General features: G+C 38.1%; 1 protein-coding gene across 1 annotated transcript; it reads right to left on the bottom strand.

Annotated features, from left to right (window-relative positions):
* Positions 1-1,085: 1,085 nt before the first annotated feature.
* Positions 1,086-1,761, bottom strand: LOC147353350 (sentrin-specific protease 8-like). The gene has a single exon (XM_086355132.1). It carries the CDS (start codon positions 1,759-1,761, stop codon positions 1,216-1,218), a length of 546 nt encoding a protein of 181 aa, XP_086211258.1. The 3' UTR covers positions 1,086-1,215.
* Between the last annotated feature and the right edge of the window lie 12,229 nt (positions 1,762-13,990).

The raw sequence follows: 13,990 nt of genomic DNA on the forward strand, positions 1-13,990 counted from the left end.
TCATAGGAACTCTTATTTGCATGGGAACTCTTACCTGCAACATGGGGGATATGGTTATCTGACCAAGGATTGAGCCCAGGCACCCTCCATTGGGAGTGCGAAGTCTTAGCCACTGGACCATCAGGGAAGTCCCTTAATAGAGCTATTGTTTATCCATCTCTTTTTATATTGACAGAGGGTAAGGTCAGGAGTTAGAAAAACAGCAACTAGAAATGGGATTGTCTATGATTGAAATGGATGATAATAGATGACTACTATTTGCTGCAACTGTCTAGCAGAATGGCTGACACAATGCTAATTCTAAGAAAAGTCTTCTTGTTGAGAAGAATACTTTTTTTTTTTTTTTCAGAGGGAATAGTATCATTTTATCTTGGTTTCACATTTCAAAAATTACATTGTCTGCATTTTGAATTAAGTGAAAGAGTTGAGAAAGGTCACTTTTTCTCCCTTATATCTCAAAAATAAACTGACTTTTAATAAGTTTCAGATGTAAAACAAGAGGTCCACCATAAACATTTATTTCAACAAAGTTATTTAAGATATCCCCTTTCTTAAAGTGCTCCAGGAATCAGATGAGTGACTATGGGCTAACCCCATCTTTATCAAGTAATAACAAAGGTTATAGCTGGGAAAGCCTTTGCTTGTTGAATGGAAGAGGGATCATAGAACTGAGTAACTTAGAATACTTTGATCTTGAATCAGGTTAGGTCTTGATCTGCTTCTAGTCAGTTGATCTCTTGAAATATGTGGGCTGTGCAGTAAGATTTTGGTTTCTCTATGATTTTTTTCTTGCTTCTGTGTTTCATATATTCTTAATTTGTTTTACAGATTAATCTTTTTTTCTTTGGAATAAACCAATGTAGATAAGGGATCCCAAAAGGGAATTAATCAGTTTTGGTGCATATTTTGAAGACATCTTCAAAGAACATATTGCTCTGAAGTTAGGGTTAAACTGACACTTTCCATTAGGATAATGCAGAGGACAACATTCTCTTAGGTGAAAGTAAGCTTTCTAAGCTTTCCTCTCCAAGACATCTTTCCTCAGGCACTGAGACTGCAGTCTTCCAATACATGGGGACAGGCAGAAAGAAGAGACTTCAAAAGTCAAATATATTTCAACAGCTAGTTTTTAGCAAGTCTGGCAGTGAAATCCTTCAATTCTTCTCTCTTCTTTGTGATGTGTGTAGGAGTGAGTAGCTGCCGTAGTGATTCTGGCTATGGTCTGGAGAAGTTCTGACACAAGGCCTCAGTGTTACATATTGCATACATCCCAAAGTCATAGCTGCTTTGTTGAGGAGGGCCTTTCTCTTCCACAATGGCCAGTTTGTTTCCTTTTCTGCCTAAGAAAGCCTCTAGTTTCTCTGCTACCTGCTTTGCATGAAATGAGTGACTAATACCATAAGAATCATAATGAAAAAAGCTATTTTTATCCTGTAGATAAACCAACAAGCTCCAGTGGGTTCCCCCAGCTGTATGGTTGGAGTTATCATTGATGGCCAAATATATAACTCTCTTATTTGATAGGTTAAAGGGTTCAAGGAACATGGCTATCTCTGCTGGGTTGCCAGTGCACTTGATGAACTGAGTAACTTCGGGGCTGATGAAGCAGATGTGGTCAGAGCAGTCATGAAATTGACTGTTGGCAAAGTACTGAAAGGCAAACCCAATAACATGGACATTGAGCCAGCTTGGAGGATCCAGTAGTGAGACATTTGATTGCTGCAGTAGACTGTCTGTGTAACTCAAGACTACTAGGTCCATTTTGTACCGACCAGGGCTGCTCAGAAATTCCAGAAGCTGCTTTGGGCCTCACCACCCCTACCAGCCTCCAAACAGTTCTGTACTGGCTTAAAAAAGCCCATTTTAATGGAAAAATATATACTCACACACATAATCTTGATAAAATTTGCTGTAAATAAATAGAAAGGGTAGATATTTCATTATCAAGACATCCAAGGATGGTTTCATACTCTTTCCTATCTAAGCTACATTAAAAGATATATATATATTTTACTGCTCCAGATTTCTGTTGCAGCACATCTCCATTGCACAATGTTTGTTGCAACATGAGAACTCTTAGTTGCGGCATGTGGGGTCTAGTTCCCTGACCAGGGGACCCAGACCCACTGCCTCAGGAGTTCTGGGAAGTCTCTAAGCTGCATTTGAGAAGTATAGTCACTATTAGACAGTAACAGAGATATGAAGCGGTGTCTCTGCAACCAGAGCCTCATAGAGAAATACATTGGAAACTTTTAGAAGGTGATGATGACTGAGCTGAATCAAAAAAGACAATCAGAATTAGCTGATGGGTAAAGTAGAAATTTGAGAGGAAAGAGTAAGCATAATGGTAATGAAGGCAATGTGTATAGTCCATTATTAATAATGGTTAGATTAACAGGACACGCTATGGCTGGAGTTAAGACAGAGGAACTTTGCCTGGTCTGGTAGTGTTTGCAAACCATGAGAAAGAGCTTGTTTTTTGACTTGGGTGGTGTGGAACACTGTACCAATTAAAAAGATTTTCAGAAGGTTTGTTGGCCATGGAAATGTTAATATACCAAGTCATAAATACACACACATACATACATACACAAAATCTCTGCCAAGTGATTTAAAGATTTTCTAGTCTTACTGAAGTACAAATCATTTCAATATTGATTCACTTCTTAAGGAAAAATAAGACATGCTAAAGAGCTTGGGATAATGGAAAATGCAATTGTTTGGCATGTTCACAGGGAAATGAGAAAGGAAAAGTGAAAGTCTTTCAGTCGTGTCTGACTCTTTGAGACCCATGGACTAAGTCCATGGAATTCTCCATGCCAGAATACTGGAGTGAGTAGCCTTTCCCTTCTCCAGGAGATCTTTCCAACCCGGGGATCAAACCCAGGTCTCCAACATTGCAGATGGATTCTTTATCAGCTGAACCAAAAGGGAAGCCCAGAGATGGGAAAAGTGAGGCACAGTTGAGATCTGGCCAAAATTCTCCTGAGACTGGACATGATGACAGGTGAACCAGCACAACACATGGGATAATGTGTATCTTAACAAGGAATTTTTATCACTTCTTGAAGGAGGAGGTGTTTCAGAGGCAGGAGGGGAGATAATCAACAATTTGCATGGAAGGGTATAGCAGAAATTCAGATTTGAATTATAGAAAGTATGCCCACTCTGTCCCCTGGGAGAAAGTCTGGAGAATGAGTAGCCTGATAATTGATTTGAAGCAGGAAGTGCTATTGAAAAAGTATCTGAGAGATAATTCCCTGGCAGCCCAGTGGTTAAAACTCCACGCTTTCATTGCAGAGTGCCTGGGTTCAGTCCTGGGTCTGGGAATAAAAATCCTACATGCCTACGGCAGGGCCAAGAAAAAAAAATTTATGCCAGGCTAAGGGACCAATATAAAGATCTTGCCTTAATCCAGCTATTGTTCCTCCTTCTCTCACCAAAGGAGAGATATTCTAATAGGACGCATGGTGTCATATTCTTAATATTACCAAGAAAATGCTTACTACAGAACTCTGGCAAATGAGGATGAGAAGTATAGTTCAGACTTGAGGCGAAAGGTGGGTTACCATTTCTCTGAATTAAATGCTAGAGTTAAACTCAATTCTTTGTAGACCTTGAGGTGATTGCATAGACCACGCACAGGCTGGAGGAAGACAGGAGGGTGTAGAAATGAGGCAGAGGTTTGATGGCTGGGTCTGATCTAAGATATACAGGTGAGAGATAGTACAGCTCCAGGTAAAGCGACACTGGGTAAACAAATCAACAGAAACGTATGAAAATTGTGAATACATATAAAAACAGAGAGAATAGCGTAATAAATTCCAGTGTACTTAATATGGGCTTCAGCAGTTATTAAAATAAGGCAAATAAAATTTCATCTATGCATCAAGCCCTAAATAATTACTATAATGAAGATCCAGGGCATTCTATCAATGCATCTGTAAGCTCTTCAGTTTGTATATCTAAGAAATAACACCCCCAGGCCCCATTTTATAAGATTTTAATCTTTTAGAATTCTGATCCAAATAAAATAGCCTGGTCCTTAGGATAAGGGTGGGATGTGCCTGTAACTTTCTCCTTCTCTCACCTACATACCCACAGGACATCCAGTAACATGTCATCCATGGGGTTTGCTATTTTAGCTTCAGCTGAAAGAACTTTAAATCAGTATACAAGTGTCACCTTCAAATGGTAATGCTGCAAAGAAAAGAAACACAGGAACTTAAATGGAAAAAAAAAATTTAGAATAATTTATAGGGATTTGCATAGCAATATTTTACAGGAGTGAAAAATTAGCCCCAGTATATTGTCTTAAAATTCAAAACAAAACAAAGCAAATTTTCAGCTCTCAATCCTGTTAGATTTTCTTCAGCCCAATATCACAAGCAGGATATTGCCTTTCTCACAGCTAGAGAATAAAGTGGATGAGGAGGAGAGGACAATGGGGAGGCCAGCAGGGAAGTGAAATCTGATGGTCAGATATCAGACTTGTACCTTGATTTTATTGACGACTGAGCAAATTTAGACACAGAACAGCCCCAAATCTCATACCTATAAGTCTGTTTATGAACAACTGAAACAGTTCAGAGAAGTAATAGACATTAATTATTTTGGCAATTCGCATAACTGTTATTGTAGGGATAATAGTATCAGTATTTCTCACAGATTTGTAGTACTTTATAACTTTTTTCATATTTTAAAACAAATCATTCATGACATTAAAGAATGACCAAGTGAATAGCTGCAGCTTGATTACAGAGTTAGAATTTTCAGTATTTTAAATACAGTCTGTTTGTATTTTAGTAATATTCACAGTGTATTTTGGAGGGACTTTAATAACAATGAGGGACAAACCTGTTTTCCTTGATATCAGCCAGAGTAGATTAACTTTTCTAAGTTAAACAATCTTTTCTGAGAACTTTCATGTGCCATCTCACTTAAGCCTCACTCATCCCAATGAGGTGGATTAAAAATCTGCTTGCAGAGGTAAAACCACTGGCCAAGCTGTATAAATATCACGTAGTGAGTCCTGCCTTTTCATCTCAATTGAATTTTCTCTCTTTCTCTCAGTTTGCACTTACTTCTGTGTATCAGTATCTACCATATGTCATTTCTTCTAGGGGAATAATCATCCCTCTTTGCCTTAAAAATCTAGTCATCTTTCAGGTATGGATTGACTTCCATATCACTTCTTTTGAGAATACTTCCTGGCTTCCTTTCTCCCAGGCTATTAGGTACAAACTTGTCATGCTTTTATAGTGTTGGTAATTTTATTTATCATGCTCCTATGAGCTTGTGCTCAGTGGTCTCTGACGCTTTGCCACCCCATGAACTGTAGCCCTCCAGGCTCCTCTGTCCATGGGATTCTCCAGGCAAGAATACTGGAGTGGGTTGTCATTTCCTTCTCAGGAATTCCTTATCAGGAATTTGATTCCTGATCCAGGGATCAAACCTGAGTCTCCTTCATTGGCAGGGGAATTCTTTACCACTGCTGCTGCTGCTGCTGCTAAGTCGCTTCAGTCATGTCCGACTCTGTGCAAGCCCATAGACGGCAGCCCACCAGGCTCCCCCGACCCTGGGATTCTCCATGAAAGAGCACTGGAGCGGGTTACCATTTCCTTCTCCACTGAGCCACCTGGAAATATTCGTGCTATGCTGTGCTTAGTTGCTTAGTCGTGTCCAACTCTTTGCAACCCCATGGACTGCAGCCCGCCAGGCTCCTCTCTCCAGGGGGCTTCTCCAGGCAAGAATACTGGAGTGGGTTGCCAAGCCTTCCTCCGGGGGATCTTCCCAACCCAGGGATCGAACCCAGGTCTCCCACATTGTGGATTCTTTACAGACTGAAACACCAGCAAATCAAACCAGGGTCTCCTGAAATGCAAGTGGATTCTTTACCAGTTGAGAGCCTGGGAACGTTCATATTAAGCAATAAAGTCTTACAATTCTCTTCTAATTAACCAAAATGGTTTAATTAATGCTACATTTTCTGGGTAAAAATACAGACACTCAGCCAACAGGCTCCTCTAAGATGCCACTTGCTGCTACAATTTGCATTATAATTTCTTTATTCAAATATGTTGTGCTGTTTCCAACCCTATTTATTTCATTTGTATTTTTCATTGCAATTATTTATTGTGTTTCATTGTGTTTATGCAATATTTAATTAGGGTGAGAAAAGGAAGAATTGCCACATTTATGAAAACAAAATGGAATATTTCATAAAGACACAATAAAGACTGTAGCAAAAAAAAAAAGTTCTCCTACTTTAGGTGAGCAAGAAACAATATAAGAGTGGGAGAAATTCCAAACAGATACTGCACTTATTTTATAAGAATAAGTTCTCATATCTCTACCAAAATTGAAATCATAAATTTGACAGCATAAATTATATGTGAGAATCATTCAATAAAGGCAAGTTTGAATTCTAATCAATAAGCACATAGTCTGAGAAAAAATATTCTCATTATATTGAAAGACTGATGAGTGTAAATTTGTATGTTTAAGTTTTTTAAGTTTTGAATACTGATTTTGATTCCCAGTTTAACCTTGTTTATAGTTATGCTGGCCATATCATCAATGAAACACTTAGGATCATTCAATTCATAAAAATTTAGTGAAAGGATATTTGCAGAGATGTGAGCCAGTTCACAATGGATAATGAAACATCTAACTTTTGGCAGCCAAATGACAGTCCCATTTCTAGACCTAAAGAAGAAAAAGATAAAGTCGTGTTACTAGAACCAGGCATGATCTGGAACCTTGAAAAAGAAGTTTCTTAGAAGGAACTATGACAGTAAGTGAAGGAATATATACCTTTCTGGAACCACAACCATAAAGAAAACAGATGAAAAAGAAACATCCTGACTTCTCTTCCTTCTGGCTGTTCTCTCTTGGATGGCGCCTCACACTTGCCCAAACTCAGCTGGTGTCCAGAGGAGCCTGAATGATGGAGTCGAACAGTTTTCAGTCTCCCAGGGTTCATAGCAAGGCAGAACGTGTTTAAAATGGATGTGGGTAATAGCATAACCAATCCACTGACCAAGAACCAGATTCCATTGTAATGAGTAAGTAGGTTTCCACCAGCTCTATTTACCATTTACATTCTTTTTTAGATTGTAAGCTTAGTAAAAGGAAAAACATGCCCATTTTGTTATGTTCTATAGCCAGCAGTATTAAGTATCAGCAGTAAATACCTGTCATAGCTTGGACAATCAATCAATGTTAGTTGACTTACTGATGACTTTAAACATATATGTCTCTTTCTTTATTTGGCTGCTCTGGGTCTTAGTTGTGGCATGAGGGATCTTTAGTTGTTGCATGTGAGCTCTTCATCACAGCATGTGGGGTCGAGTTCCCTGACCAGGGATCGAACCCAAGCCCCCTGCTTTGGGAGCATGGAGTCTTAGACACTGGACCACCGGGGAAGTCCCTTACTGATGATTTAGAAGAAAGAGAGGTTCAATTTTAAGACTGAATTGACTTAAATGCAAGATCATCATGACTTGGTGACAAGGCACTGGCTTAAGAGATTGGATTTTGCCCTTCCATTTAGTTTCCACAAACATTGAAACAGTGAGCTGCTAGATTTGGTTCTGATCACTAGAAGCATGTGCTGGATTTGAACCAGTTATTCAGATAGAAGAAGCACTCTAGCCAAGGCTTTCAGCTGTGTGGTTCCTTCAGTAGAAACATTAACTTAATTAGTTCTCAAGACAACACTACATCTTTTATTGTTCAGCATTTTTTTCCTTTCTTCTTCTACAACTAATTTATTTCACCACGTTCACAGAATAGCTCCAAAAAGTAAATTATATACTCTCACCATGCAGTTGATTTATAATCCTTTCCTGGAAGAAAACAACTCATGTAAAACTCTGAAAATTAGGTATTCCTCTGTTGTTTCTCTCAATTTATTTTATTTTCTCCCTTTTGTAATAGCACTTTGCCTTTTTGCATACATATCTTTGTAAGCATTAAGACCTAGAAAAGTACTTTTATGCCTCAGATTAGGTAGAAATGTAAGAAAAATAATAATATGCTGGGGAAAACATTAGGATGAGTTGGGAGACATCTCAGTAGATGTAGACTGTTAGAACTTAAAGATATCTTAGACAGTCTTGCACCAGTTCATTATTTTAAAGTTGCTGAGGACTAAACAGGAGAATTGCTTTGCATATGATAACACAGAACCAGTAAAGAAAATTCATTCTCTCTCTGGAATATTATATAGACAGGATTTCAAGATTCTTCCTAATTGGGTTCCTCCATTTCCAGACCTAATTCTCAGAACATTAACAAAGGTCCTGGGATGGTATTTTGTTTGACAAGATGTTATCTCACGGTAATGTGGAAATTTGAAATTTCAGTCTCAGGTTATTGTAATCATCTTTTTCTATACCATCTTTTACTTCATATCTCACATTATTTGTATACCTTTTTAATTTCCCCAGGAAACTGAACTCTCAGAAAGCAAGGATTGTGTTTTAAAGATTTCTATTGCCTGCACAGGGCAAAGTACTTAGTTGCTGCTGCTGCTAAGTCGCTTCAGTAGTGTCCAACTCTGTGCGACCCCATAGACAGAAGCCCACCAGGCTCCCCCGTCCCTGGGATTCTCCAGGCAAGAACACTGGAGTAGGTTGCCATTTCCTTCTCCAATGCGTGAAAGTGAAGTTGCTCAGTCGCGTCCGACTCAGCGACCCCATGGACTGCAGCTTACCAGGCTTCGCCATCCATGGGATTTTCCAGGCAAGAGAACTAGAGTGGGGTGCCATTACCTTCTCCAAGTACTTAGTACAAGGAGCCAAACACATAGCATTTTGTGGACAAACGAAACCACAGAGCAACTTATATCCCCCGTCCTTACCCACGGATATTTTCACTAGGTTTTTTTCACTGACTTTTTTTGAGCACCTTTCTACAAACCAAATGGTGTTTCACACTACATATTAGAAGGAAAATATCTAAAGCAAATATGAAATAATTTTGTTTCTGTCACTTACGCTGTGCATTATTAAACGAGGAAAATGTTAAAACAATTAATACATGGAAACCAAAACCTCAACCACATTAGGCTCAAATGCTATTTCCACAAAATCAAATAAGTCAAAATAGTCATGACTTCTTTTCAATTCCACAGATTAGATCAGGGAGTTCTGACTCCCCTTTGTTCCTCCACATTGTGTTCAGAGCTATAGAAACATGTGTTTACAAATTGTTCTTTTGTATTTTCTACTTATCTAAACCCCTCAGATGGGAGTTTGAGAACAGAATTACAGGAAACCAACTTAAATCTGACAGTTTAGCCTGCAACTGAGTGCTCAGTAGCTTGAAAGGGAAGACTCTTGACTGCACAGGGGGAAGCAGAGGTTGTTATTGGCAGTGGTAACAGCCCTGGGTAGGTGGATCAAAGATGGGGAAGACAGCCATAAGCAGACACCCGCACCATGAGACGGGGTAGCAGCGATGGGTGTGGGAAGTCAGGAGCACTGGACACACCTGAAGCCAGAAAGTCAGTGTTTGTCACTGAGGGGATGAATGGGAGCAAGTGGAGGTTGGTTGCCTAAGGTGTTAGAAACCAAGCTTCTCTACCCAAAATTATGATACTATCAAGTTCTTAACTGTGACACTAAATTCTGGGTAATGGACTCTATGAAACATTCAGTTTTCCTACATTATAACTGCTTAATAAGTCAAACATTTTCATTTATTTATGTATTTATTTACCATTTCATGGGGTCTTCCATGCTGCACTCAGGATTTCTCTAGCTGTGGCAAGTGGGGGCTTCTCTCCAGTTGTGGTACATGGACGTCTCCTTGCTATGGCTTCTTTTATTGCAGAGCACAGGCTCTAGAACATGCAGCCTTCAGTTGTTCAAGCTCATGGGCTCAGTTGCCCCTTTCCACATGGGGTATTATTTCCTGGACAAGGGATCAAACCCATGTCTCCTACATTCATTTACAGACGAACTCTTAACCACTGGATCACCAGGGAAGTACCTCAAACTATTTTTTTTAATTAATAAGCACACGCACACATTCTTCTGCACACGTACAGGTATTTAGCAACATATATCCAGCACTTGCTATATGCCTTTCATGATCCAAAACATGTCACAAATATAAACCTATTTAATCCTCCAAACACTTGCAAGGTAATTACTATTATAGTTTTAGAGGTGAGGAGACTGAGGCATCCAAGGACACTGAGGCATATAATTTGGAAATAGCAGAACAAGATTTTGAATCTGAGAAGTCTAGCTCCAGGTTTACATGGCTGCTTACCGTATCAGACTGCCTCTTGTGGCATAATACAGTCTTTCATAAAATATTGAGCACATGCTTTAACCACACTCTATTGTTACACCAGAGTAACAACAATGAAGCACTCAGAAGTCTAGTTATCATGGCGCTTACATTCTGGTGTCCAAGACAAGGATAGATAAGTGAACCAAAGTAAGAAATAATTTCAGATACAATATCAAAATCAACAGAAAATAAAATACAGTAAGTAAGGATGGCTTTGAGGATACGGTTTATTTATAAATTGATGCACAGCCATCCTTATGAGGAAGAACACTCCAGACAGAGGGAGCAATAGGTACAGAAACCTAGAGGCTTGTTCTAGGAACAGAGAAGAACTTTGTGCCTGGAGTATAAGCAGGAGTAGAAGGAGTTAGTATGGAAATGGGTGTTCATCTAGCGGGACCTATTAAGGAGTTAAATAATGTTGCCCATGAACCTAATAGCGGGGAGATATCAGATGAAAATGCTATTTGCCACTCTCAGCTTTTGCATGAATGCTTACTCTTCATCCTAGCAAATTTTTTCCAGTGATTAAGATTTTGTATTTATAGAATGCTTATTAGTATAGTTATTTATTTTTTGGCTGGCTTAACCTGTTGTCTGATTTAATATTCTGATATATTATGTGGGGGAAAAAAGTTTCTCCCCATCTAAACAGCAATGCCCAGATCAACTTCCAAGTGCAAAACTAAGACGCAGACTCTGAAGTCCATGTTCCTATCTCCAGATTACTAATTAAAATGAGGGCAGTATCAGTAATGGAATGGAAGAATTAACTATTTGGAGAGAACATAATGGAGTTTTCACTCAGGGAGCATCATTAAATGATTTTGTTCTTCAAAAAAAAAAAAAATACATCTTTATCTGCATAGTTTGTAGGCATTTCTATTTATTTAAATCAGATTAAATTTTTCTGAACAAAATAATTGTTCAGAAGAATTATTAAAGAATTAACTTAGTAGTTAAAAGAGTCCTGATTTTAAGTTTTATTAAAAGGTTCTAATGCATAGTATGAGTTTAAAATCTAAGTTGCTCATATTAAACTATCTGCATTCTGTGGTTTGGCTCATTCTAGCCACTATGGAAGGGGTAGTCTTCAACTTATGATTTTTCTCATAAAAATGATATTCCATCTCAGGTGAGAAATATGTATTTAATATATTTCATAAAATTCAAGATTGAATATCTTTAAAATAAGGAGGAACAAGGGTAAAAGCCAACTAACAATTTTACAGATGAAGATGATCAATTCTTAACAGTAAAATCCATTTTAGAGAAAGTAATTGAGTTTGGAAAAGCAGTGACCTTTGGGTCAGGAAATTTGAGTTTTAGACTCTGCTTTATAAACTCTACACAATTTAATCATTTTATAATCACCAAATTAAAAATTTTCAACAAAATGATGCTTACTTAAAATTTATCCAAGCAACTTATTGATTAAAAGATTTCAAAAATATTCCAATAAGCCATGCTTCATTTTCTCAGACCTGTTTCCCATTAAATTGCAAGTGGCAGAGATCATGCCCATCTTTGTTGAATCCTCAGGTTCTAATACATAGTAGCTACTCAATAAATGTGCTAGTGGTATGTATTAAATAAATGTAGAAGTATGAATAGATGAATATATAAATTAATAAAGGCAAAATAAAAACTTAAAAAAAACCTATTTTTAGGAGACATATTAATTAGATTGTAATTGGTCAATAACTCAGTAGGTTTTGTTGTCCAAAACATAAGCTATTAGTTTCTATATTTTCTGTAAGACTTATAAATGCTACTTAAAAAAAAAAAAACTTTCAAAAAATATGACAAAATTTAACAGTTGAAAAAAAGATTTCTAAATGCTATGTTTAAGATATTTTATCTAAAGATTTAATGATCTAATGAAATACATTATATGAAAACATTTTTATAAGCTAAGTAATATGCAGAAATGAGTTGTGTTCAGTTGCTAAGTCTTGTGGAACTCTTCGGAACCACATGGATTGCAGTGTACCAGGTTTCTCTGTCCTCCACTCTCTCCTGGAGTTGGCTCAAATTCATGTCCTTTGAATCAGTGATGCTATCTAAACATCTCATCCTCTGCCACCCCCTTCTCCTCCTGCCCTCAATCTTTTCTAGCATCAGAGTCTTTTCCAATGTGTGGACTTTTCACATCACATAGTCAAAGTATTAGAGATTCAGTTTCACCATCAGTCCTTCCACTGAGTATTCAGGGTTGATTTCCTTTAGGTTTGACTAGTTTTATCTCCTTGCAGTCCGAGGGCCTCTCATGTGTCTTCTCCAGCACCACAATTTGAAAGCATCAGCATTCCTTATGGACCAACTCTCACATTCATACATGATACTGGAAAAACCATAGCACTGACTATACGGACCTTTGTCAACAAAGTGATGTAGAAATGAGTAGCCAGTAACAAAATGACCAATGTGTCAAACTCTGCCTTTTTCTTCCAGGTCTGCCTTCCACCCTTCTTCCAAGTTATCTTAATGCCACAAGAACCACCTGTGTGTACCAGAGTTTCTCTGTTCTTTTGCTTCTAGTTGTATTAATAACAGATTATAGACCTGCATCAGGGGAACATAGTCAGAAAGTATATTTCTATGGCTTATTTTTGCAGAGTCCACTGCAGATAAACTTTCTTGAAAATGCCCTATTTTGAGATTTTTTTCCCCTGAAACCCTGAGTGATAATCTACCTAAACCCTCTAAACCAGTAATCCAACTTGCCTTTCCCAACTTCATCTCTCTATAAAATGCCAGTGGAGGAAATCTAATAAACTAAAACTTCTGGGCCAATCAATCACCATTTTAATGATAAGAAATCTGAGGCTTAGATAAATTAAAAGTACATTATCTCACTTCAGTGTACATTTCCTAAGAGTCAAGGATTTAGTTAAGATCTTCACTTTCCTGATGGGGTTTGGAAGTGTATATGGTAAAAAAATTTGGGGGCTCCAAAATCACTGCAGATGGTGACTGGAGCCGTGAAATTAAAAGATGCTTCCTCCTTGGAAGAAAAGCTATGACCAATCTAGACAGCATATTAAAAAGACCTTTGCCAAACAAAGGTCTGTCTAGTCAAAGCTATGGTTTTTCCAGTAGTCATGTATGGATGTGAGAGTTGGACTATAAAGAAAGCTCAGCACCAAAGAACTGATGCTTTTGAACTGTGGTTTTGGAGAAGACTCTTGAGAGTCCCTTGGACTGCAAGGAGATCCAACCAGTCCATCCTAAAGGATATCAGTCCTGAATATTCATTGGAAGGACTGATGCTGAAGCTGAAACTCCAATATTTTGGCCACCTGATTCAAAGAACCAACTCATTGGAAAAGACCCTGATACTGGGAAAGATTGAAGATGGGAGGAGAAAGGGATGACAGAGGATGAGATGGTTGGATGGCATCACCAACTCGATGGACATGAGTTTGAGCAAGCTCTGGGAGTTGGTGGTGGACAGGGAAGCCTGGCATGCTGTAGTCCATGGGGTCACAAAGAGTTGGACATGACTGAGTGACTGAACTGAACTGATGGTTAAAAAAAAAGAGTTTTATTTTATTTTCTCACTTAATCCTAAAAAAAGTCACTGAGATTTTTTTTACAAAAATCGGCACTTTATTTTATTTGATCATTGGATTCTACACAGGCAAAAGAGGTTTAGTGATTGTTACAGACTAGATGTTTG

Source organism: Bos grunniens, chromosome 18, assembly GCF_055505025.1.
Source record: "Bos grunniens cultivar Pamir isolate PY7600 chromosome 18, Bosgru_T2T1.0, whole genome shotgun sequence".
In the NCBI taxonomy this organism is placed as follows: domain Eukaryota; kingdom Metazoa; phylum Chordata; class Mammalia; order Artiodactyla; family Bovidae; genus Bos; species Bos grunniens.

Coding starts and splice junctions, on each gene's coding strand:
- LOC147353350 (XM_086355132.1), bottom strand. CDS start 1,761: ATGGACCTAGTAGTCTTGAGTTACACAGACAGTCTACTGCAGCAATCA.